We start from the raw sequence: 27,257 nt of genomic DNA, 5'->3' as shown, positions 1-27,257 counted from the left end.
GCTCTGACTTCAGAACTCTAGAAAAACTAAACTTTCAGAGTGTCATGCATATTGTGTTTTTTACTTACGTTAAATTGATTTTTTTTGTATGATTTTATAACATGTCTATACAGCTCAGTTCAGTTTCTGTTTTTCCTCTTTAGGGCTTTTGTTTCTTTGTTTCTTTTTTTTTTTCCTCAGAACTTGTGTATGTGCATTTCTCTTTTTGTCTCTTTTGTTATTTTGTTTCACTATGTACATATATATTTCTAGGCTCTGCAAGCTTCCTCACCAGTATATATAATTTTTTATTGTGGTCTTATGTTATATTGTCAAAAATAAATATTATTATGAACAGATTTTTTTAGTATACAAGTAAAACATTGTCTTTATAGCTAAACTACAAGATTCACCTATGTATAAAAAACACATTTTTTTGAAAACAAAAATTTTTAATATTTGACTCCATATACATACTAAAGTTAATGATTTAATGTATAGATTTTTGGGATTTTTTTTTGGCAGAACCGGGGATTGAACTCAGGCCCTTGTGCTTGCCAGGAAAGCACTTATTCCACTGAGCCATCTCCCTGGCCCTGATGTATAGATTCTTGTGTGTGGTATCAATTTGAGACATTTCAAGATCAAAATTTTCTTTAAAATTACCCATTTTTAAAATAAGATCCATTTATTTTATATTTTACCATTGTGTTTAATAATTACTATAAGTTGGAAATTTGTAAATAAGTTTGTGTCCATAGCAATTGAACTTCTTTTCTGTTGGAAACTGTGGTATGCCCCGCTGGATGTGCTTTGGTTTCTACATAGGGATAACCCTTTGTGAGAACTAAAAACAAAATGATTTTATTTTCAGAACCCAGATGTTAATTTTGTACTGATAAATGAGACTGTATTGCCAAATATCACAAGTTGCACTTAATAATAGCATTTTGAGCAAAATAGTTGGTTAGACTTTTAGAAACATTGTGGAGACAATCTAGATGTCCACCAACAGACAAATGTATTAAAAAAACATTATTCACATGCATACATACTCTCTAAAGTATTATTTAGCTTTTTTTCTTTTTTTCAGGAAACTAAATTAAGCTGGAGACCATTATGTTAATCAAAATAAACCAGTCTGAAAAAGTTAAATATTGACATTTTCTTTTATTAAAATAAAGCATTAAAATAGTACTAAATAAATAGGAGTTGACAGGAAACTAGGAGGTGAACATTAGAGATTAAGAAGGGGATTATAATGAGAGGGTAGACAAGGAATAGTAAGCAACTGGGATGAAATTAATAAAAGTGTGTCATATGCATGTCATTCCACAGGGAATGACATTCTGATCATTAAAATGCATCAGTAAAAAGATACACAGTTGGGTAGATTTGAACCTTGTGATGAAATAACTCAATCTCTGAGAAATATATGTTATATATAAAATGTGAGTATTTTAAAATAGTAAAGTATAAAAATATTCACTTTTCCTGTGAAGTGATAATTGTAGGTTTTGTTTTATATTTTTCCTCCCTGGTATTTCCTACTTAATTAATATCTGATCTGTCAGCTTCCTAAATTTGGATCTTGAATTTTGACTTTTACACAGATTGTGTTTGTTTTTAACTTTCCTAGATACCATCACAGCCATGTTAAACTGCGCAGATAGGCCTGTTCTTCAAGCCATTTTTCTTAACAGTAATTGCTTCGAACATCTCATACGACTGCTACAGAACTGCAAGGTGTGTTCCGATGATGATGATGATGATGATGGTGATTATGGTGATGATAATAATGGTCTTTGATTTTAAGGACTTTTGTTTTAATGTTTTGAGTTAAATTTGAGCATATTACTAAATTTTTATAATTTGTTTGCTTTTAATTATATAATCAAACTATCTTGATGAAAACTAGTATTCCATCATTTGTAATTGTCTAAGTATTTTTTTAAACATTTTTTTTTTTTACATTTATTTAGTGTGTGTGTGTGTGTGTCTGTATGTGTGTGTGGCCAGCTCAGCCCACCTGGGGGCGGGGCTGGCTGGCATGTGGTGCTGGGGGATGGAACCGTGGTCCCTGTGCTTTGCCAAGCTTGTTCTAAGTAGGTGCTTTAGACCACTGAGCCATCTCTCCAGCCCCAGTATTTTTTTTTAACAGTCAAACTGAAAGCTAATTTCTTTATGTGATTACCATTTTGGCTCAAAAAGTATTTTCTTTTTCACCAAGGCAATATGCTTCATATCCTTTAAAGTCATTAATTGTTTTTGGTTTGTTGGCTAGCTACTATGTATGTATATCAGAGTAGACTAAGATGATCAAGACTTTCCTTGAAATTTTTTTGAAGAACATTTATTTGCAACTTCTGTTTTCTATCAGTCTGTAAACCTGATTTCAAATTACCTTTCCTATAAATGCATGTGACTGTGAGGAGAATCAAGTATAAAATGTGTATTGATCAGTGCAATTTGAGTTGCTTATTCCAACTGAAATTGTATGTGATTATCTGAATGAGAGCTTTGAATAAGAAAAAAAATTGAACTACCAAAATAGATTGATTTAAGAAACATTTCTTACATACTAGCTGCTTGGCAGATACCATTCAGACTGTTGATTTTAAAACTCTGCCTTCCAGAAGCTTATATTTTGGGTTTTTGTTTGTTTGTTTTATTTTGTTTTTAAAAACACAGTATCATATTTTTATTTTAAACAATCAGTAAGAAAAACACTATTGTCTTGCAATTCATGTCAGCTAGTTCCAGATATGTTTTCACAGCTAGAACATCAAAAATATACTTTTCCAATACTTCAAAATTGTAAATAGTACAGTTTTTTCTCAAGGGATATGATGAAACTTCAGCTTAACAAAAATGTCAAATTTTGATGGCTTGATTTGTTTGAATTGTGAAAATCTTTCCAAATTATACTAGATCAATCCTCAGAACACACATTTTAGCATTTTTCCAGGTCCTATACAAAATAACATAACTAATTTGGCACAAGGTTTCATGACAAAAGGATAAATGACCACTCCAAAAAGAGCTACTTTAGCCAGAAAGGGGCTCTGACTAACATAAAGATCTCTACTCTATGTCCTGCCTCCATACACCTAATAATTTATAGAAAATTCAAGTTAAAAAAGAATTTGTAGAATATATACATATTCAATAAAGTCAGTGAGGACTTCATAAGAGAAGTTGTTTGGAATACTTTTTTGTGTCATTAGAACCTTAAATAAAGCAAAATGTCAGTAAATAAAATATTCCTAGTGAAGAGTAGAGAATACCACTCAAAATTTAATACTGCAGTAAACAGCTTTGTTAGTGTTCTGAGTATAATGCAAGATTCATCTATTTGAATGACTAGATGAAGAACACAGCAATTTGAAGTATACAGTTCAGTGACTTTGGTTAAACTTACAGAGATCAGAAACCATCATCGTAATCCAGTTTCAGAACATTTCCATGGCCACAAAAAGGTCCTCGGGGTCATCTGTAGTCAGTCCTTACTCTCTGCCTACACAGCTGCTATTCTTCTGTCTATAACTTTAGCTATTTGTAGGTGCTTCACCTAAATAGAGTTACTTAGTCTTTTACATGTGGGATCTTCCACTTGAGGTCCTTCCACATTGTAGCACCTATTAGTATGAGATTCCTTTTTACAACTAAATAGAACTCTTTTCTATAGATAGATAATATTTTCTTCATTACCAGTTGGTAGACATTTGGTTTGCCTCTATTGTTTGGCTACCATAAATAATCAATCTGTTATAAGCATTAAAGTACAATATTTATTTTGAGGGAGATTTTCATTTCTCTAAGGTAGCCTGGTAAATTATCATAATCTGTTTTATGTTGCTATAACAGAATACCACTGACTGAGAAATTTATAATGAACAGAAATTTATTTGCTCACGGTTCTGGGGGCTGGGAAGTCTAAAACTGAAGGGCTATCTTGGAAAGAAAGTTGGAGAAAAGGGGAGGAGGAGAGGGAGATGAAAAGGGGAGAGGGCAGAGAGGGGAAAACAGGGAAGGGAAAGAAAGAAGAAAGGGAGGGAAGAAAGGGTTGAACAGAGAATTCAAGGGATTAAAGCACCTACACAGGCAAACGCAGAGGTCAGGGGTTTGTTACCTGTCCTGCTGTGCCAGTCCCACTCCCGGGGCATGCTGAGACAGCGAATGAGATTGGGCATGGCGCGTGCCTGTAATCCCAGTCTTTGGGAGGCTGAAAAACAGGAGAATCACTACGAGTCTGATCTGTGTAGTGAGACTCTACTAAATACATTAAAAAGAAAAAAAAAGGGGGGGTGGGAAGAAGGGTCAGAGAAGAGGGAAGAGACAGAGAGGCTAAATTTGTTCTTTTTTTTCCATAATTTTATTGATAAACAAATAGCAATGAGACAGTTTCAAATCAAATTGGTAGGACAGTTTCAATAATTAACACATTGCATACATTCTTCCTAGTGGTTATTTGCTGTACAAGATGCAGACATGATATCCTGTTTACAAACACCATTAGAACAAATCCCTCTATTCATTAAGAGAATGTAAACTATATATCTATCCTAACCACTTTGAATACACAGATACAAAATGGACATTCATCTGTATCTCCTTTTTTTGTTAAGTTCCGTTATTTGAATATTATAGGTGTGTAAACTCAGCAAAATATTCTAAAAGAGTCCAGTAGTTCATAATAGTATTGGGTCTTCCACTTCACTGGCAATGCCTTCAGTTGTTGACCTGAGTCCTCTACAGCTCAACATAACAACATGGCTTTACTTCTTATACTTCGTTTTTATACTTTTCTGCTGGATGGTTAAGACCAAGGTAAAGCAGGACCTATGCAACAAGAGTTGTAGCTTTTGGATCTGATACGGTCAGTGAAATCCCCTCAGGATTTATCCTGAGATCCTGTACCTCAGATTGTAGATCCTTTGTCAGAGTCAGCCTTGTGGATGAGTCACAGCCATTGCTTGGCCAATGTGCTGTCTGAATTCGTTCTTTTATAGGATACCCATTCCTTTGATAACGACATTTAACAACTTGTGAGGGCAGAGTCCTCATGACTGACGCATCTGTGAAAGGTCCTACCTGCTGATGTTGTTACTGTAGCAATTAAATTTCTGCATAACTTTGCAACAGGGATAAACATTCAAACCATAGCAGTGAGAATTTACTGTGTCAGATAGTAGCAGTACATTTAATGTGTGTGTGTGTGTGTGTGTGTGTGTGTGTGTGTGTGGATGTGCATGTGTTTACTAGATATTAAGTCCAGAATCTTTGCAGTTATACTATCTTTCTTTTACTTTTTGCTTTGAGATAGTCCCACTAAGTCATTAAATTGCTCAGATGAAGCTTGAACTTGGAGTCTTCCTGTCCTACCCTCCCAGAGTGCTAGAATTACAGGCATATGACACTGCATCTGGTGTTTTTCACTTTGTAAGAAACTAGCAAACTGTTTTAGCAAGTTACTATAGCATTTTAATCTTCAAAGGATTTGAAATAATTATTCCTCTATGTCCTTACCAATAGACATTATTGTCTGTCTCTTTAGTTAAAATCATTTTGGTGGATGTGAGGTAGAATCTTATTGTAGTTATACTGTATTTTGCTTTTCCCTAATGACTAGTGATGTTGAACACTAGCTCTGAGACAATTTGGTATGCAAAGAAATGATTAGGCAAAGACTTCTTAGATGTGATGTTAAAAGCATAATTCATAAAAATTTGATATATCAATGCTGATCAAAATTTAAAATGTTTTACTTCACGTCTTGCAAGAAAACAAATTCCAACCCAGACTGATCTATCCTGCAGTACTATCTTTCAAATATAATGGAGAAGTGAAATATTTTCATGACAAAGAACAACTAAAGAATTTCATGATGACAAAGCCAAGCCTACACAGACTACTAAATGAGATTCTAGAGAGGGAGCAAATTGATCACAGCCCCATGAATGAGAATGGAAAGAACCCGTCAAATAGGGCAAACAATTAAACAGAGGAGAATAAGAGGAATACAGTAGTAGTCTTTCAGTTATTCTTTTGTGTTCAGCAGCAGAATGTTTTCACCAGCACACCCTACAAATGAACTTCTCTTCCACCCTATGAGTCATGATTCCACCTGAGTCTACAGGGTGGATTTCAAAGAAATAGCTGTAGCTCATTTCCACAAGTGACACCTAGCCACCAGTAACTGTCACGGTCATTATGCATGTCCACAACACACTAGAACTTTGTGCGATATCCTGTCCTCAAACTGTTAGAAGTGCTGGTCATTTACTTGCCATTCCAGTATTTATCTTATGTTTTACTCTTAGTACTTCTTTGTTATCATGAAAACTTTTTCTTAGTTCAATTGTTTTGAAACATTTAATTTTCTGAATATTGCTTAATCTTAATTTTTGTTCTAAGATTTATACTGTATCTTTGACTTACAATTTATTTAAAAGACATTGTATGATATCTTCTCCTAGTATTAGAAACTTTAAAAAGTATATTTCCATTTTCTGTTGACTTAAAAAAAAACAGAGGTTTGTACCTATGTTGTTTATTTATTATTTCTTGCCTATATCTTGTAATATGAGAAACTACTTTGGCAGTAACAATACACAATGTACTAACCCTTGTTACTCTCTTAAAATCTTGTTTTGAGATTTTGTACCATTGTTTTTATTTTTTTTCTTTAAAATAACTGATGTCAAAAAAAATAAATATAACACAAAAAAAATAAAGTGAAAAAAAAATTAAAACTTTAGGCTTCAAAGAACATAGTTAAAAAGTAAAAAAGACATACTAACATGCTGGCAGCAGATATTTTCAAATATAGTATCTAATAAGTAAGCTATATATAGTATTCAGGGAGGCTGATGTAGAAAATGTCAAGTTGGAGAAATTATTAAAGGGTTGGGGTTGTAGCTAAGTGCAAAGGCCCTGGGTCCAATATCTAGTATGGGGAAAAAAGAAAAAAGCACTCAAAATATATATTAAAAAATCTTTTTATTAAGTATGACAGGTAATCTGATTTTAAAAATGGACAAAACACACCAAATTATCTTAAAATTATTTGTTGAAAAAATTATTTCCCCAATTAAATTTCCCATTGCTGAAAATCATTTGACCTTTAATATAAGATCACTTATTTATAATAAGAAAATATGGAATAGTGAGTTGGGCTGTGGATTCAAACATCTTTCGGGCCGGGAGATAGCTCGGTAGAATAAGCACTTACCTGGCAAGTGCAGGGTCCTGAGTTCAATCCCTGGTACTGAAAAAAAAAAAAATCTTGAGAAACACATTTAATTCTGTATTTTAGTAGCAGTATGACTTGGGGCCAGTTGCTGAAGTTCTCTGTACAATAGACAGGTCCCTCTTATGTAAAAACAGAATGATAATAGTACTTAGATTCTGGGACTCTTTTGAGATAATAGATGTGAAGTACTTAAATGAGAACCTAGCATGAAAGAATTATAAAGCTTAGCAGTTGATGCTGCCATTGCTATCTCCTACCAAACAGAGATAGCCAAGCCTGAAGAATCAGGTCAGCTTCTCTGTATCTTTAAGTACGAACTGGAGCCAATGGAACAAAATGCAGGCTGTGGCCTGCATGTGTGGGTGAGATCTCTTGGGTATGGTTTGGTTTTCATCTGCTCATGTAACATCTAACCCTCTCTCCCCCAGAAGCTTATGTTTTGGTTGGGAGCAAGACAACATGAAAACAAAAATATGATCAGGTGATGCTAAATGCCATGAAGAGACGCTGCTAGAGCATACGTAGGATGAAACAGATACTGTACACTACCTTTGTGTATGGCTGAGGAGAGTGCCTTTGAGAGGTACATGTAGGCAATGAGTGAGCCATGCAAAACAAATGTCAGTGGTTCCCAGTTACAGAGAATACCAAAATTCCTAAAGTGAAAGCACTTTAGTATATTTGAGGAACAACACATAGGCTGTGCCACTAAAGATAAAGTTGTAAAAGAAGTCAAAGCTAAATTTTCCAGCTGAATGTTTTTTTGTGGTACTGGGGATCGAACTCGACCTTGCGCTTGCCAGGCAGGCACTTAGGCTGCTGAGCTATATCCCTGGCCCCAAGCTGAAAAGTTTTAACTCCATGAGTTTTTAAAGAACAATCTTTTGTAGAAAGTGTTACTGAACTAAAATTGGGGGAAAAAAAAAAAAAAAGGAAGTGTTACTGAATTAACACTTAAAAAGGGAATCCTTACAATTCTATCAGTCAAAATAAGGATTACTATGTATTTAATATTACTGTATGATGGACAGTTTCTTAGGTAACTTGCTTACCTTTGAGGACAGACAACATATCTTGTCTTCATGACTACATTAAAGATTAGGTAAGCATCAGAGTCAGATTCAGATTCTTTTTGATCTAAGGCCTTCATTCTTTTATACCATGTTATGTCCAAGCAGGCGCTTAGTCCCCTGAGCTAGCTCACTGAACCTAAAAATGGTCCAAAGCCAGCTCTGACAGTGTTGGTCTTTCTGCTCTTGAGCTTTTGTTCCAAGGCATTTTATCTCGTTTGGTTGCTTTTTGTTGTCTTTTTTTTTTTTTAACATAACTAAAGAACATTTATTTTTCCCTAAGACATTTTCTTCAGGACATAATGTAAGCTTTGTCATCATGTCCTACCCCATTTTAAAAGATTAACAGTGAATGTTATAAAGCTAGATATGAAAAATCTAAAGGACTGAAAACTAACATCAGCAAGAATCAATTTCCATCTGAATCATCATAAAAATGTTTAACCAAAGAAAAAAGAAGAAGAGGTAGAGGAGGAAGAGGAGACCAATGGGGGTTTCAGATTAACAGGATTCTCACATCTCACATTTCATCTAATGCATTCAATCCTGGCTAGAATGTAACAAAAAGGAAAGAAATTCACAGTGCCACAGAACTCCACTGCAGCACACTGTACACAAATATGTTCCAAGCCCCCAGGCCCTACTGTTTCTAATGCAATTATTTCCTAGCTTGATGCACCTGCTGACAAAGGAGCATGTAGATCTCTTTGATCCCATCATTATAAGGCTGGTATGTCTGTGTATCAGTACAGTAAACAAGACAGCTGAGATCTGCAAGATTGTCAATAAAATCAAACAACTGACTGACACATGTGATAGAGGGGCTGTTGTGGTTCATTCTCTTCAGATGTTCTTCATACATTTTGCAAACACCTTCCCTGCATTCAATCACATATTCATAGCATAAGTACTGCCTTCTGGTCTCTTGGTAGATTGCACCAACAAAATAGTGTGAGACAAACTCTTTTTGCTGCAGCAAACACTATGTCCACGAGCCCTTGGGGTGGTTTCCTCTGTGGTAGTATGTGCTCTAACTAAAAGACCTTTGTACATATGTGCAACTTGTTTGTCAGACACTGCTTCACAAAAGTATGACCCAATTGAAAGATTGCTTTCTCCTTTTTAAGGCCTGATATGGTCTACTTACATTAGTAAAATAACATGGCAGTTACAGGGACTATAGCATTTTGAGAAGTAAGAATTAGATGGTGTTCTGTTAATTTCAAAGTACATCTGCCAGGCAAGCTCAAGGGCCCGAGTTCAATCCCCAGTTCTGCCAACAAAACAAAACAAAAAAAGTACATCTGGCTTTTGCCTCTGGCTCCATTGAAACTTTTTATTAAGGTCCTTGAAAACTTGTAACAGAGCTTAATAGTTTTGAACTTAAATTTAATTAACTGCTAAACCAGCAGATGGAGAGACCTAACAAATGGATAGAAACCAGGTTTATAAATTTAGGAGAGGGGAAGATAACTTTCAAAGCAGTTTAGGTATAGGTATTTAGCAGACTGGACCATTTTTTGACATTGAGATTAAAACTTTTGCCGCAAAAAGCCAAGCAAGTATTTAAGCTGGCTTTTACAATTGTCCAAATTACTTTTTATAGTTGATTAAAATTTTTACTAATATTTGTTTAGATGTCAGGTTTTCTTTGGTAATTCTATCCAAAATACTAAATTTCATTTTAGAATTTAGTTTACATATTAGAGTGCCCTGAATTGATGTTAATTAAAATACCTTCTTCTACCAAGCATAGTGATCCATGCTTGTAATTCTAGCACTCAGGACACTGAGGTAGGAGGACTGCTTTGAATTGAAGACCAGTCTGGGCTATATAGTGAGTTTAAAACCAATCTGAAGTACAGAGCAAGACCCTGTCTCAAAAAAAAAAAAAAAAAAAAAAAAAAAAAAGAAAAGAAAAGAAAGAAAGAAAGAATAGAAAAGCAAACCTTATTCTAAGCCTAAGTGGCTAGTATCTTCCCTTAAAAATGTCTTAGGTATTTTTTTCATTATGTTGTCATTTTCAGAGATACCTAGGAAAGGAGCTCTGGCTCAGTGATAGATAGTACACAACACCCTGGGTTCCATCTCTGCTTAGCACTGAAAAAGATATTCTGGGGAAAAAAATTATAAATTAAACACCTATAAAGTATTTAGTTCTGTTACATTGTAGCAGTTTATCATTTCATGGTGATATTATCTTGACTAAGAATTGAATTAAGCCTTTTTTTTTTTTTTTTACAGAAACAACTGGTGATAATTCCTAATGCAGTAATTTCTTCATTTACTGAAGAAAAATGCTTGGGGTGGGAGGGACTCTTGAAATATCAATGGATTTTTTCTTTTTAATAAATCATCTTTTGATTTAAAAAAAAGCAACAAGTGTCTTCAGCTTCTCCAGTTCTTTAATAACAACTGTTCTTTAATAACAACTGAGACAAGTCATTCTTTGATCTATATATTTTGACTCATTTTAGCCTCAGAAACTGTACCTCCTGTGCCTCCTTCACCAATTTTGGTTTTCCTTCATTTAATCCTTGTTTACAGTTCTCATTCACAGAATTACTTTGGAGGATTCCAGTTTCTCTGCCAACACTTGATATTTTCTGTTTTCATAGTTATCCTATTTGGGGTGAAGTGGTATCACTGTAATTTTGATTTGCTTTTTATGAATGATTAATAATGTTGAACATCTTTTTATTTATGGCCCATTTGTGTATCTTCTTTAGAGAAATATCTTAAGTCTTTTGCCCATTTTAACATCAAATTGTTATTGAGTTGTACAATCTTTTCACTTCATTAACATCTTATGTATTTGATGCACATAATTTTTATGTAGCATATTTTATCTTCATGTGTTAAGATTTTATTGTCCAGACTGTTAAGTTCATGTAGTATTTATCTAATAATTCATTACTAATTTTTAGGTTTTCTCTATCATATGGCTTTCAAATTCTGTCAAGTACGTACTTCCTACTATAATTACTAGTCGAAGCACAAGCTATTATTGTTTTTTTTTTAAATAGAGAAGCATTGTATGAAAGCAAGTTACCACTATTTGGAAAATATACAAAAGTAAATCCTTCATATGTTGTCCAGTTTGCTTTATTTTTTTAACTAATTTATACTTGTAGCAACAATGCATGAGAGTAAATAATAACAAATGTCTTTGCTTATTATATATTTTCATCTGTTCCAAGGTAGTATCAATTTTTTATTTTACAGAGCTTTTTATGGAGTCTTTGTAAATGAAACTACTTCAGAGAGCTTTTACCTTTCTATTTGAAGTACTTTATTTCATTCATGGACTTCCTGCCATAATCACTAGAGTTTAATTCTGATTTTTTCCAAACTGTTAAGAGGAATAGTCTTGAAAATGTTGATGTCGGGTTTGGGGAGATGGCTCAGTGGAATAAGCGCTTCCCTGGCAAGCGCAAGGGCCTGAGTTCAATCCTCGGTTCCACAAAAAAATAAAAAAGAAAAAAAAATGTTGATGTCACTTCATTGCTGACCTTTTACTGTACAGAAAAAATGATGTACAGTTGTAAGGACTATATTGGTATGTACAAAGTCAGGGAAATTGCCACATTGTACTAGATAGTCAAGAGGCTGTGTTCCCCTTTCTTTATATTATCTATATGAAAGACATCATAAAGAGATGAAAATACCGTAACTGCCATGTTTATAGAACTTTTTATTGTAAAACAGCAGTGTGGCTTTATTAGCACTGTAGACCAATTGAGTGATAAAATGAAATTTACTAAAATATATAGGGCTGAGGAGATAGCTCAGTGGCATAAGCACCTGCCTAGCAAGCACAAGGTCCCAAGTTTGATCCCTGGTATGGGGGGGAATATATATATATATATGTAAATTAGGATGGACTTTTTTCTTCAGTACATGAAACTCAAATACAATAAAACTGACAAAAGCAGTATATTTTACAAAACTGTCAAAATTTCCTAACATGGTAAGTGAATACAGTCCAGCATCCCATGATAATGCTATTTTCTGAGAAATGCATTTTTTTTTTTAGTTGATTTCATCACTCTGTGAACATCACATTATGCTTACACAAAGTAGGATGGCTGCAACTTTCATTAGTTTTGCCTGAGCATTTTTGTTTCCTTGCACCTAATATATGGAATCTTTGCTGATAATAGCATTTATTTAGTTTTCTTTCTGCAGTATTGGGAATCAGCAACTTTTTATTTTCAAGTTCCTGTTTTGTGCTAGATACCACATGCATAAAGCTAATATAGTTTTTGTCATTTAATTTTGTAGCTGATTAATTTTCTAATTTTTTGAGAGAACAAGCTTAAAGTAATTAAGTATTTTTTCTTAAAATCACAGCCACAAGGGCCAGCCACATAGCTCAGCAAATTAAAGCAGATGCCCAGGGCACACTGAGACTGCAATTTAGACTGGGTGTGGTGGTGTGAGCCTGTAATCCCAGAGCTTGGGTGGCTGGAAACAGGAAGATCACTACAACTTCAGTCTGTGTAGTGAGACCCTGTAGACCCTGTACTGAATACATAAAAATATATACATACATACATACATACATACATATATACATAGAATAAAACCATTGCCAAGAAATAGTGAAAAAAATTCCAATCTAGGTCTCTCATTTTTGTTCTATTAAGCTTTACACATATTCTATCGTATTGTAGTACTTCTCTCCAGTTTATTTTATACTAAGTATTTTAGCATGTTATCAAACCTCTGTTCTCTCATTTCTGAAATGACAGAATTTCCTAAGAACTTCCTCTTTGAGAGTCTCTTAATTTATTTCTTTACAAATCCTTCTCTCCCTTTCACTTTTATTTGTTAGCTTTCTGTTTATCTGAACTATGATAGAAGCCAAGGCCTTTTGGGATGCTAAATTCTGTGCACTGAAGCTACTTGATTTCTCTTTTTCTATTCAGAAAAAGATATTCGCCATGTGCACCAGAGATAATCCTAGCCTTCTTTTCCAGAATACAAATTAATGCAAATTAAGTTCAGCACTGATGACTTTGGAGAATATCTTTAAACAATATTTAACAAAATATTCAAGCAGATAAATTTGGGAAATGCTGCACATCGACATTCCTTACCAGAGTACATGATAGCCTATTGAGAATTATTTCCAGAAAAAACCTTATGAAAAGTAAGCTTAATGTCATTTTGCAAACTTGATTGTGTTGTTTATTACATCTTTTTATTGTTTCAGTAGCAACTTTCCTTCTATGAGACATCTACTGATTAAGAATTTAGGAAAAATAACTTTCTAATTGTTGCTGCTTTTTCTTATTTTAATAACTATGAATTCTAAGGGAAAAATACATATAATATTAGTTCATAGTCCAAAATACAAATAATCTTCAGTTTTCAGAAGGGTATACTTCATAAGGGGATTCTTGGGTTTATTTTCAAGAGACACAGAAATCCATTTAGGATTCACCCTGCTTGTATACCCTGTAACAATTTAATGTTCTTTCTCCATTATTCTTGTCTCTGTTTTGAACAGCTATTTTTAAATGCTAACAATAAGGTGGCAGACAAGAGCGATAAAGACCTTACCAACAAATTACTGACAGAAATGAATGAGGACCAGGTATCTTCAAAACCTGCATCTTGTTTCAGCTGAAGGCCAAAATCAGTCAATGGAATAACCATTCCTGTACTTTTCTTATTTCTTAAAATGTATAAATATCAATTTCTAATATTCACTAGTTATTTTTGAAAATTATATAAAATTTAAAATTTGCTTCCATCTAAAGGATAAAGTCTTAGTGCATGATAAAATCAATGCCATTCCATTTGTGTGTGTTTTCCATTCATTCGAGGAGATACAAAGTACAGAAATGGGATTCCAGTATCAATTCTGTCCACCTGGTGGTAACTTCATATTTGAGGGCTTCCTTTTCTAAGCACTATGGTGTATTGGGACTTCTGGGCTTTGTTTGTGAATATGAATTATTTATTTTTAATATCTTGATTCTTTGCTTCTTATTGACAAGTAATAATTGTAATTTAATGGGCAACACAAATCTTAGAGGAAGGGAAGAAGATGTTGAACTTTTTGAGTTTGATTTAGCATAAAATTTAGTTTTTATATTCTAAAATTTCAACTATATAAAGCTAAAATAAAGGAAAAATTGTTGTTTATGTTGCTTCTCATACATTAAACTAGTTCTTAAAAAATTGCTGTGTAGTTGGATGTGATGATGTACATATATAATGCCAGATTTCAAGAGGCTGAGGCAAGAGGATCATGAGTTCAAGGTCAGCCTGAGCTATATAGTGAGATCTGTCTTTAAAAAACAAAAAAACTCTGTTCTGTTTCTTGCCTAAAATGTCATGAGAGAATTTACTTTTATTATGTCTGGGTTTACAGAATTGTGATATAAAAAATGTTTACTCTGTTCTGTCCTTTTCCATTCTGGATGTAAAATACCAATTCAGAGTGCTATGCTGTTTTAGTTTTCTCTGAATGTTTCATCCTTGTGAAGGCCTCTTTATACAGATAACAAAACAATAATAATAGTCTAGAAATTTATAGTTCCAAATAGTAGGTGTAGTGAGATCTTTTTGGTTTTCTCATCGTGGACAAAATCTAGATATTTGTACAAAATACATAACAAAAACTAGGGTTCTAGATTAAGTAATCTGCATAAGAATGGTAGAATTTAGATTACAAAGATGAAAGCAGTTCCCTTTGTACTCAAATAATCAATTTTGTTGGGTAGAGAGGGAAACTATTTGTAAAATGACAGGCTTCAGATTGTAATTATATATTCCTGAAAGCTGATTTTCTATCTTTTTTTTTTTTTTTTAACTTTTTTTTTTGGCAGAACCGGGGATTGAACTCCGGCCCTTGCGCTTGCCAGAGAAGCGCTTATTCTACTGAGCCATCTCCCTGGCCTGAAAGCTGATTTTGAGGACTGTTTATTTTTACAGCCTTGTAGTTCTCATTCTGTGCTCTCAAGATTGACTAAGCCTGTTGTTACTGCAGTAATGTTCAGTTTTTTAATATTGTTGGTGTTTTGGGGTTTTGCTGTAAGTACACTGCCATGATATTTAATACATCTTTTGTTTATGATGAAGCTTCTATAGTGCTAGACAAAATAGAGTTACTTTTTGGCTCTTAAAACCTTTGGTATTAAAGATTGCCTTTTCAAACACATGAAAAATGTCAGATTCATGTTTAACTTTCTGTATCTGCTTGAAAATTTATAAAAAGAAAATTATAAGCCATTTCATGTGTTTTTAAATAAATCATTATTATTAGGTATTAGAGACCATTTGGACATGACAAGAATAATGATTAATCAGTATATGTGTATACCATTTCATTTTTGGTAGAGTTTGGAAACCAAGTGAACAAGGTTATTTTGGCTATCTTACTTTGTATGCTAATAGAACTTAAGGCTGTATATTGCAGGTATATTGTTGAAGGGCAATTAAAACAAAAGAAACTCCACTTATAGACCTCCCTCCCTTCCTCTTGAGATTGTTGATTATTTTTGAAAAGCATGTCTTGAGCTTGGTGTTTGTTTTTATTTTTTTTTCCTCAAAATATTTAATGTGATGAATGAATGTTTCCTTTTCTTGACATACGTGGCTTATCTTCTGTTAAGAAGGTAACTTTTCTTGCAGGTAATAGTATTTCAGAAATCCATTTCATTGGAAGAGAAATGGAATGCATGTTGAGCATTCTTTTTCAGTTTTTCAGAACAAAGGTTTCCTAACTGAATAAAAATGTTGTTTATATATTTAACTCTTTCCCTCCCTGCCTTCTTTGGTAGGTGTTTCAGGGACAGTTGGATTGTCTGGCTATATCAACCATTCAGGCTTTGACTGCAATAATGAACAAATCTCCAGCTGCTAAGGTGAAATATATTTTCCCAAGCTTTAAAATGTCTTACATGTGACCAGTTTTCTCCTTAAAAATCCTGAAGTGGTATATGAAAATATATAATACATATGGTTTAATAACATCTGAAATTAAAGTGTTCACATAATACCTTAGTATAAGAACAATTTGTTAATAATTTTAAGGACAACCCCTCCAGTGCAAAATTTTAGAATAATTGATTTCTGGGCTGCAAACCAGGAAAGATTTCCAGTGTTGACCACAGAAAGGGAAGATAGTCAGGTGTGGTCACACCTGTAGTCCCAGCTACTCAGGAGGCTAGAAAGAAAACTTTTTGCAAGTTCAAGGCCATCCTGCACAACTTAAAAAGACCCTGTCTCAAAATTTTAAAGGGGATAGGGCATAGGGCTTGCCTAGCATATGCCAGGCTCTGGATTGAAACCAGTACCATCCCCCGCAACATAAAAGGAAAATACTAGAAAAGTAGCACTGTTATTCAAATGGTCACTTTATATGGTGACTGAATTTTTTATTTCATAGATTTTCTTAATAAAATAATCATTTCATTTAATCAGCTTATAGATATGAACGTTTTCTGCATGTAGTAATGTGACACATTTTTTCAAGAAGGAATCTACTTCTTGTGTAGGCACTAATCCTCAGGGCTTTCTACTTGTACATCTGATTGTTGTCCTTCTGTAGTTATGCTGAGAATTACCTCACTGAGTAGTTTTCAGGGTTAGTGAGACCATCTTAGGTAATCAGTAAGCAAAATGCCAGGCACCTGGTAAGTTCTTAGTAAATATTAGTGAAATAATTACTACTTCACTTTTTCATTTCCCCACTCTACTTCAGGCTTCACTTTTCAATTATAAAATAAATCAATTATTTATTGATTTATTTCAAGTGCTTTTGAGTATGTACTGGCTTAGTAATATATGTGACTAAAATGAATTTGATGCTGCACATAACTTAGATGCAAAGAGTGAAGAGAAAATACTTTGTACTTGAGGTTTTTTCTGCCACTACTTAAAATACCCAAGTCTAGTCCTTTGAGGCTATTGATCCTGATCCCTGCAGTCTTTTGTATTCCTTAGTTTCCATTGGTTTTTGCCATAGAAATGTTACTACTTACAATGAGGTTCCTGTTGAATAGACTTTCTAAATTTTTAGTTGTGGCTTTAATCTCTATTTAGTAATAGCATCTATATGAAAGAAATCATTCTAAGAGCTAAGCAATTGGTTTATAACATTGCCTGTACTGCATTCTGAAATTTAAAGCTAAGAAGGTCTTCAAGTCTTTTTAAAGATAATTTCTTGTTGACTATGTACTACACTTTCATGGTTTAAAGTTTAAATACAAAAAAAAAATTTATTTTTTGAGATGATTTCTTTCCTGTCCTTAACTCGTATGCAACTAGTTCCCCTTCTTAAAGATAGCCAATCTTACTGGCTTTACTTAAATCTTTGATTTTATAATGAGTGCAGCTATTTCCTCCATAATTTAATGGACTAATTTAATATGTTCTAGACTTCTATGTCTTTGTATTTTACTTCATTGCTTTTGATTTAATGATATATGTGACCCTTAAAGCTTCCTAAAATGAATTTGATGCTACACATAATTTAGATACAAAGAGCAAAGAGAAAAAACTTTGTACTTGAGTTTTTTTCTGCCACTACTTAAAATTCCTGAATCTAGTCCTTTGAGGCTGTTGTCTCATAGCTCTCATCCATGAAGTCACCTCATTTATTTATGTTTTTTGTTTTAGCTTCATTTTACAAGTCAAATTAAGAAAATAAAAGAAGTATCATTCTGTAATCTGTAAATGATGAAATAATTATTGACAATTATTGCTAATTTCACTTTATTTTGCTGTTTGGTAGGTGATTATAATTTATTTTAGAAGGTATAGGAGATCTATTTTAAAATGAATATGAGTTTAATAGAACAAATACTGAATTCATAATCATTTAATATTGTTAATGAGTTTACCTCATGCTATGAGGTAACATGATGGAATATACCATTATATATATTATAAACCACTAGTTTAAATGGGTAGTCAATATTTTAATATTACAATAAACTTAGTCATTTAAAATAGACTTTGTTATTATTTTCCCCCTTTAGGAAGTATTTAAAGAAAGAATTGGTTACACACATATGTTTGAAGTATTAAAGTCTCTGGGTCAGCCATCCCTGGAACTACTTAAAGAACTCATGAATATGGTAAGTTTTTAACCTGTGTTAAAAGAAATTTCCTACCAAAATTGAAAGAATTAAATGTTTTCAAAAATTATAGAAGTTCCAGTACTGTACTACCATTTAAAAAATAGTAACTAATCTCTTTCTCTTATGTTTTGTAGGCTGTAGAGGGTGACCATACTTCAGTTGGGATTTTGGGAATTAGTAATGTCCACCCTCTCTCGCTTCTTATCCAGTGGCTTCCAGAGCTAGAATCTCATGACCTGCAAGTCTTCATCTCTGATTGGCTAAAGAGAATTTGTTGTATTAATAGGCAGAGTCGAACTATTTGTGTCAATGCAAACATGGGAGTTAAGATCATTGAAACCCTTGATTCCCATTCTTCCCTCCATCGTACTTGTGCTGAGAATTTGATTGCAATTCATGGTTCCTTAGGGAGTCAGTCAGTAAGCTCAGAAGAAGTCCGTCGACTGCTAAGCTTGCTGAGAGTGGATGAATGTAAGGTTATTCACCCTTACACCCCTCCTGTGACTCGAGCTATCCTAACAATGGCCCGAAAACTGAGTCTTGAGAGTGCACTGCAGTATTTTAATTTATCACATAGTATGGCAGGAATTTCTGTGCCTTCTATACAGAAATGGCCAGGGTCTGCCTTTTCTTTCAGTGCTTGGTTTTGCTTAGATCAAGATCAATTGAATACTGGCATGGCTAGCAAAGGAGGAAAAAGAAAACAGTTATACAGGTAATAGTACAAATTGTGAAACATATGTGATTATTGGTTTAACTTTATATGCTATGATTTCTTAAGCAGGAAAAAGCCTCTCTGAGCATATAGTTTTTAAATGTATAACAATTTTTCTGAATCCTAGTCATCTTTCGGCTGCACACAATTTCATTATAAGTAATTTATTGCTTTCATAATAATTATATGTCTTATACATTTTGCTTATTAAGTTCTGAGATTAGTTTGGAAACATAGTTTCATAAATGTAATTTGTTATATGTATATATATATACCAACTTCCCTCAAGTAATGTAACCATGTACTATACACATCTATTCAGAAACTAAAATTTAAGTAACAAAAGTATAGTACCATTTTTAAAATGATAGTAAAAGTGAAAACTAAAAGAATAATAAACTTCTGTGATAGTCTGTCCCATGTTTATATGAATGACAGGAAAACTTATGTGTAAGTGCATCCAAACATCAGTAGATAATAATTTTTGTTATGCCTGGTGATTTTTTAATACCTTTATGTATGTTTTCTGAATCTTTTGGAGGAATTTTGAAGATTTTAAATTTAAGCTGTGTGGTACACTTAGAATCCCAGCATTCAGGGAGACAGACAGGAGAATTGCTATGAGTTTGAGGCCAGCCTGGAATACATAGTGAGTTCAAGGCAAGCCTAAACTACAAACCATGACTCTGTCTCAAAAAACAAAGCAAGCTGGTTATAGTGACACACGCCTATAACACCAGCACTTAGGAAGCTGAGGCAGGAGGATTGTTGGGAATTCAAGACCAGCCTGGGCTACAAAGTAAACTCAAGGCCAGTCTGAGCTGTGTAATGAGACCCTGTCTCAAAAAGACAAAAAAAGAAAAAAAATGAAAATTTATAGTTTTGCTATAGTTTGTCAATGGAATTCCACTTATAATGTTATCTCTTATGCCCCCCAAAAAATTTAAAACTGTTTGAAACATGGTTTGGTTGATATATACCAGGAATATTTAAGTAATAGCATTGTTTTTTTTGTTTTGTTTTTTTTTTTTTTTTGGCAGAACCGGGGATTGAACCCAGGCCCTTGCGCTTGCCTGGGAAGCGCTTTTTCCACTGAGCCATCTCCCCGGCCCCTAAGTAATAGCATTGTTAATCAAAATGTTCATGGTTTCATGTGTTTCAGTAATGATGAAACTGAACAGCTGACTTCAGAGTTTTGATAATATTTATTTTTGTTAGCTTTTTTACAGGAAGTGGCATAGGTTTTGAAGCTTTTATTACCCATTCAGGTATGTTGGTTGTGGCAGTGTGCACAAAAAGAGAATATGCAACGGTTATGCTTCCTGACCACTGTTTTTGTGATTCTCTTTGGGTAAGGTTTTAGGCCATCATATTTAACTTCTTCCTTCTTTTCTTTAAAACATTTTTATGGATGTTCATAAGGAGTTTTCATTTCCTTTTTGATAGTGAATGTTTACTTTGAAGTTTTATTCATACTGAAATTTGTAAAGAAGTTAGTACAGGACTGGAGAGATAGCTCAGTGACATAAGAGCCTGCCTGGATTGGCAAGCCCAAGGTCATGAGTTGGATTCTTGTACAAAAAAAATGTTAGTACTGTTTACTGTCACCGTCACAAATTTAATTACTATTTTCTGTTAAAAACTAAAAGATTATGATAAGATTTTCAAGAAACAGGTTGGATTATTTCAGTGCAAAATAAGAGGTTATTAAAACTGCCTCTTTGCATTTCTAAAAATATAAAATGCTTCTAACTACAAAAATTGATTTTAAAGAATAATCACAGTCTTGGAAAGTGTAGAAAAGATGCTGCATTATAATTTGAATTTAAAGAAAAAATGTTCAATTTTGGAAAACATCATTGTTAAACTGTGGTTAATCTTTGTTCATACAAATGAGTTATAGAATAATACTCTGTAAACATTTATTTCAAAAGTATGATGTGACTTTAGCATTTGAAATATATGTTTTGCCTCACCAGCACAACATAACCATTGTTCACATCCCTGGAAAAAGGCCCTTTGGACAGAGTTTTGTCTATATCTATGACAATGGACAACCAAAGGTCTCAGCCCCGCTCCGATTTCCTGCCATAAATGAAGTAAGTGTATCTAACCTATTCTTTAAAGGCTTAATTGATTGAGAATTCCTAAAAATTTTCAGCTAATATAGAAATTTTTTAAATGTTTTTTGTATTAGATATTAATATACAGTAAGTTAATATTTCTGTTAGCGTATCATTAGGTGATACTAGATAATGCGTTAAAAGTACGATTGAAATGTGAAGACTCAGGAAAAAGACCTAACAGGATAGGCAAAGAAATGAATCTATCAAAGTAGTATTTCATAAGCCTTCCCAGTATATAAACTACTCACAAGATATTATCATGGATTCTTTTCCATTTTCACAAAATTTGAAATGAAATGAAATTTCAAAGTTCATATTATAGCTAGGTATAAGATAGAATTTATTTCCTGGAGCCAGGTGTAATAATATGTATCTGTAATCCAAACTCTCTGGGAGGATGAGGTGGGCAGATCATAAGTTCAAGCCCAGGTCCTACAATTTACCAACTTACCAACACCCTGTCTCAAAATACATTGGGCTAGGGATGTAGCTGTGTATGAAGGAATTATGAAAATAAAATGCGTGGTAGAGAGAGAGAATAAAAATAAAATTACATCTACTTTTATTTTTATTTTTATTCTATTCACTTAATTTTGTCTGCTATTTCATTGTTTTGCTTTTAATTTTTAATTGTACTTACTTAGCATTCTTAGGGATCACAGCAAGGGCCTTGTACATGTTAGGCCAGTGTTGTAGCACTAAGCTACGTTCCCAGCTCCCTACGGTTTAATTTTAAATATAAAGACATTTATTTTATTGTTATTTTTTTAGATACTTATTTTAAATGGCATGATTTTTGTTTGTTATTTTTTAGCCTTTCACTTCCTGCTGTATTGGTTCTGCTGGGCAAAGAACCACCACTCCCCCACCATCTCAGATCCCAGATCCACCTTTCTCTTCTCCCATTACTCCTCATCGGACAACATTTGGAGGAATTCTGTCATCAGCATCCTGGGGAGGACCAGTTGAAAAATCAAAATCAGTTACTAAGTTGATATCTGCTGGAACCCAAGACAGTGAGTGGGGATGCCCCACATCCCTGGAGGGTCAGCTGGGGTCTGTTATTATCTTCTGTGAAGCACTGCAACCTCCTCAGGTGAAAGTATTATACTTAGCAGGTAAGGGTGTATGATCAGTCCTGCTGTTCAGTTGCATGTAGAGTTGTTTCTGTTTGAAAAGTTTCGGTACTGTACTGCCATTTAAAAAATACTCCCATGTTTATATGGGATGATATAATGTTTATATAATGTACTTAAGTTGTTTCTGTTTTAATTGAAGCTGAAAGGGAAAAAAAGGTTTATCACATACAGTCTTCCTTTATTTTCTCCTTCCTTCCTTCCATCCTTCCTTTGTTCAGCATAAGTAAAGCAAGGCTTTAGGAAATACTTGAAATTTTATTCATTATATTGCTTATGTTATTCTTCTAGAGTTCCCATAGCATCATACCCTACCAACTCTGGTTTTAATAGTAGAAATTTATTTTCTCACAGTTTTGCAAACTGGAAGTATACCATCATTAAGATTTTTTTAATGAAACTTGTTTTCCTGATTGTATTTTTTTCTTTTTCTTTCTTTCTTTCTTTCTTTTTTTTTTTTTTTTTTTTTTTTTTTTTGGTACCAGGGATTGAACTCAGGACCTTGTACTTGGCAGGCAGATGCTTATGCTGCTGAGTTATTTCCCTGCCGTTTTTCTGGTTGTAGATAGCAGCCTACTTATTGGGTTCTCACCTATTCTTTTCTCTGTACATATGGTAACAGAAAAAGACAACTGTTATCTCTTTTCTTCTAAGGGGCCCTATTAGATTAGAGCCCCATCTTATGACATTATTTAATTTTGTTTATATCATTAAAGACCTTATTTCTTAATAGTCACTCTGTAGATTTTTGGCTTTAACATGAATTTTAGGGGGTACACAGTTTCACCTGTAACACTGTTGTATTTTTGGCATATAAACTGATGAAATGAAATATGTCTGCCTTCATAGAAATCAGATAACTAATTAAAAAATCATGAGTCTTGATCCAAGATATAACATTTTACAATTTTTTAATCTGAAGAATTCATGAAGATAGTAGAATTAGGAGATGTTGGATAAGAGTACATACTTATCTTGAAAAAGTCTTGATTTGACTTTTCTTTTGGCTGTGATTTTAAATATACACATTGTTACTATACCCTACTTTCAAAATTATATTCTAGTAGCATGCTCAAAAGTTAAGCCTTTAAGACTGATGTACATTGCTGACATGTTGGTACATGCCTGTAATCGCAGGATTCAGAAAGGTAGCTGTGAGTTCAAGGCCAGCCTGAACTACATAACAAAACCTCATGTCATAAAACAAACCAAAACATCACATAGTGTATATTAACTGTAGAGTACCTTATTTTTGGTGAAAATATCTTTTTTAGATTGCATGAGAGTTTTGAGATGAATGAGAATATGCAGACTTTCAATGTTTTTACTGGAACCTTACCATTTTTGAAATACCAAAATACTTGAAAATGACTTATGTCCAAATTCAGATTAGTAATAAGTCATTTAGTATAGTATAGCTTACTTTTTTTTCTTTCTTTTTTTTTTTTTTTGTACTGCACATTGAACTCAGTACATTGCACTTGCCAGGTAGGTGCTTTTACAACTGAGCTATCTTCCCAGACTCTACAAATTAGAATTTTTTTTTGAGGGGAGTAGATTACAGGCAAGCACTACCATACCTGGCAAAATAAGAATTGTTATTTATAGTCAAAAATGATTATTTTCATAGGATGCACATTTCTTTGAATTTAGAAAGTGATTTACTTAGGTTGTTTATTATTTTTAATTTAAAATAAACCTCAGTGTTAAATATAATGAATTCTTTCTTGGAGTGTTTTTTATTTTGAAAAATTTAATCATATATTCATGGGATAAATATTTGAAATGCATGAATGTATTATTGGCGGTCAATGCATTGTTAAATAATCAGTTTCCAGAAAGGCTGTACTAATTCTCAATCTCAAATAATAACACAGAAGAATCTGTACCTCACCACAGCCTCAATGAGATGGTCAATGATGTGACCATGTCCATTATTGTTTGGACTTGCACTTTTTTGAATTTTAGTGAAGTTGAATTTTTTTCTTCTTGTTTGCTATTCCATTCCTGTGATGTATACCCACATTATTTTGCAATTTTTTTTTAGTTATTTGAATTTACATTAGATAAAATATAGACTGTTACATTTGATAATAGTTTTTTAATACTACATAGAAGTTTCTTTATATAGTAAAAGTTAATCCTTCTTCAACTTTTCTCAGTTTTGAATAAATTGAAGGTAATATAAAAACTAAAGTACATTTTAGCTACTGTACTTTATTTTTTTTTAGAATTTTTTTTTACATTTTTTAAATTTATTTATTATGTGTGTGTGTGTGTGTATGTGTGTGGCCAGCTCAGCCCACCAGGGGGCGGGGCCGACTGGCATGTGGTGCTGGGGGATTGAACCGTGGTCCCTGTGGTTTGCTAAGCTTGTTCCAAGTAGGTGCTTTAGACCACTGAGCCATCTCACCAGCCCCCTAGCTACTGTACTTTAACTGCATTGTTTGAGTAGCTTGAAATAACTTAATTTAAAATTTGCTGTGATGACATAGAACCAAAGAGACCATGTATAGTCAGTGATGTATACGTATGTGTATAAATATTTTTCAGGTCCAAATTGTTTAAGCCCTTGGAAATGTCAAGAGTCTGACATGGCTGAACTGCCTGGTAACATCCTTCTTCATTACACAGCAAAGGTCGGAATAAATGTGTGGATTTTCTATCTGGTTATAACTGTACTGTGACCTAAAATTCTTTTTTAAAAAGTCCTTTTGTCATATTTCAAAGGAGAGGAAAAGCAGCAAAAATTAAGATGTTAAAGTTTGAATATTATCAGTGTCATTCTGATAGTATGACTCTGAATAGTTGTAGTTGGAATTAGAACTAATGAACCAGCTTCAGCAAATGAAACTTTTTTAATTTGTATTCCTCTAGATTTTTGGGGGGAGAGATGCAACAGTTGTACTCAAGCTTCAGTTCATTTTTAAATATGATACAGAAAAGGAAAATGTTAAGAAAAAACAAATTCCTGTATTTCTACCACAGTCAGCCATTTTGCCTTCTAGCACCTATCAAATAAAAGTAGTTGAAAGTATTAATGGAATGAAAGAGAAAAGATAAGTTAAAATAGGGAGAAGGTGCCAGGTGTGGTGGTGCATGCCTTTAATCCCAGCACTCTGGAGGTTGAGGCAGGAGGATTGTTGTGAGTTCAAGACCAGCCTGGGAAACAGTGAGCTCAAGACCAAGCCTGAACTGCATAGCGAGACCCTACCTCAAAAAAGAGAGAGAGGGGCCTGGCCATAGCTCAGTTCTTTAAGTGGCTGCTTCCACAAAGCTGTCAGCCTTAGGTTGCTGTAGTTCGATTCCCACAACACTCCAGCCAGCCAAACCACACCTGAGGGCATTCAGAGCAAAAAAAAAAAAAAAAAAAAAAAACCTTATTCCAAGAGAGAGAGAGAGAGAGAGAGAGAGAGAGAGAGAGAAATGAGAGAAGTATTGCGAACAATGTTTCCTTTATTTTACTTAATATTGTGTTGATTCAGATAATGCTTTGATTTTCTGAGATTATACTTTGTTTAGTTTAATAAGCTGGGACACAAATATAATTTATTACTTTTTTAATGAACATGTCAATTTCACTTTCCTTAAATTTTTTTTTTTGACAAATTTCAAGCCTAGAAGAAAATCAATGCATAGAAACATCCTGTCTATCCTTCACTAAATTCACCAATTATTAACATTTATTTTATGTGCTAACTTTATCTCAAGCCATTTTTTGTATTTGTTTTTGGCTTTTCAAGACAAGATCTCAATTCACTATGTAGCCCAGGCTGGCCTAAAACTCAGCAATCTTTCTGCCTGCTTCATTTAAGCTATCAATTTATTGAACATTTGTAATGTATTAAGTACTTCATTAAATGTTTTGCTTGACAAAGTGCTCAGAGGTATACAGTATTATTTATATATTTTCTAAAGTTTTGTTTTCTGAGGCTCAGTAAACAAACAACTTGCCTACCTTTATTTTAGTGATGTAATCACTGTAATATAATCAATACTGTGATGCATATCCTTATTCAATATATAGTACAATATTTATGTTTTAGAATTATAAAGTACACATATAAAGGATGAGGAATGATTTGTTCTTCCAGTAAGTTAGAGTATCATAGATGATTTAATTTGTGTTTTTAAAAGCAGTATCGAGCTGGGCATGGTAGTGCATGTCTGTAATCCCCACACTCAGTAAGTTCAGTCAGGCCTCAAGTTTGAGCCCAGCCTGAACTATGTTACATAGTAAGACCCTGTTTCAAAACACCAAAAGAAATTTAAAAATTAAAACAAAACAGTATCAAGAAAGGATGCACATTTAACACGACCTACAGAGACAGCCTATAAAACTGGGTTACACATGGATGCATTTGCATACAGGGCATTGAGCAAGGGGAGAAGAGGGCAGGAAATTAGCTTAGAGAGCAAGAGGAGACCAGATGATATCAACCCCCATATTTCACTCTTAACAACTGGCTATAACTCGTATGCCATAGGTTCACCACCACTTTACAAGGCTAAATAATAAACATTGGATAGGGTTTGCACAGAAAGTAGTATGTTCAGATTTGCATTTTTGAAGATATTTGTAGACTACATTATGAACACTGGAGTGGGAAAGTAGGAAATCAGAGGCTGCACTGCCATCAGAAAACTATGTTAGGAATGGTCCTAGATACAGTGACCGAACTAAAGAAATAACTGAAACTGACATATATATTAAATATTCTTTCTTGCCGGGTACAGTGACGCACACCTGAAATCCAAGAGGTTGAGGCAGGAGGCTTGTTGGGAGTTTGAAGCCAGCCTGGGCTACATAGTGAGTTCAAGGCCAGCTTGAACTACATAGTGAGCACTCGTCTCAAATGTATATATATGAGATATA

The 27,257-nt window shown here is 33.6% G+C and overlaps 1 protein-coding gene across 1 annotated transcript in view; it reads left to right on the top strand.

Annotated features, from left to right (window-relative positions):
- Nbeal1 (neurobeachin like 1) overlaps positions 1-27,257 on the top strand; it is a 194,157-nt gene that overhangs the window by 70,662 nt on the left and 96,238 nt on the right. Inside the window, exons 9-16 of the mRNA XM_023710161.1 lie at positions 1,619-1,725; positions 16,101-16,184; positions 18,303-18,401; positions 18,539-19,119; positions 20,338-20,470; positions 21,099-21,218; positions 22,060-22,363; positions 24,935-25,020. Of these exons, the coding sequence (XP_023565929.1) occupies positions 1,619-1,725; positions 16,101-16,184; positions 18,303-18,401; positions 18,539-19,119; positions 20,338-20,470; positions 21,099-21,218; positions 22,060-22,363; positions 24,935-25,020 (1,514 nt within the window). The remainder of the gene's footprint in view (positions 1-1,618; positions 1,726-16,100; positions 16,185-18,302; positions 18,402-18,538; positions 19,120-20,337; positions 20,471-21,098; positions 21,219-22,059; positions 22,364-24,934; positions 25,021-27,257) is intronic.

Source organism: Octodon degus, unplaced genomic scaffold (assembly GCF_000260255.1).
Source record: "Octodon degus isolate 3935 unplaced genomic scaffold, OctDeg1.0 scaffold00016, whole genome shotgun sequence".
Taxonomy (NCBI): Eukaryota; Metazoa; Chordata; class Mammalia; order Rodentia; family Octodontidae; genus Octodon; species Octodon degus.
This window is presented reverse-complemented; position numbering and strand designations above follow the sequence as displayed.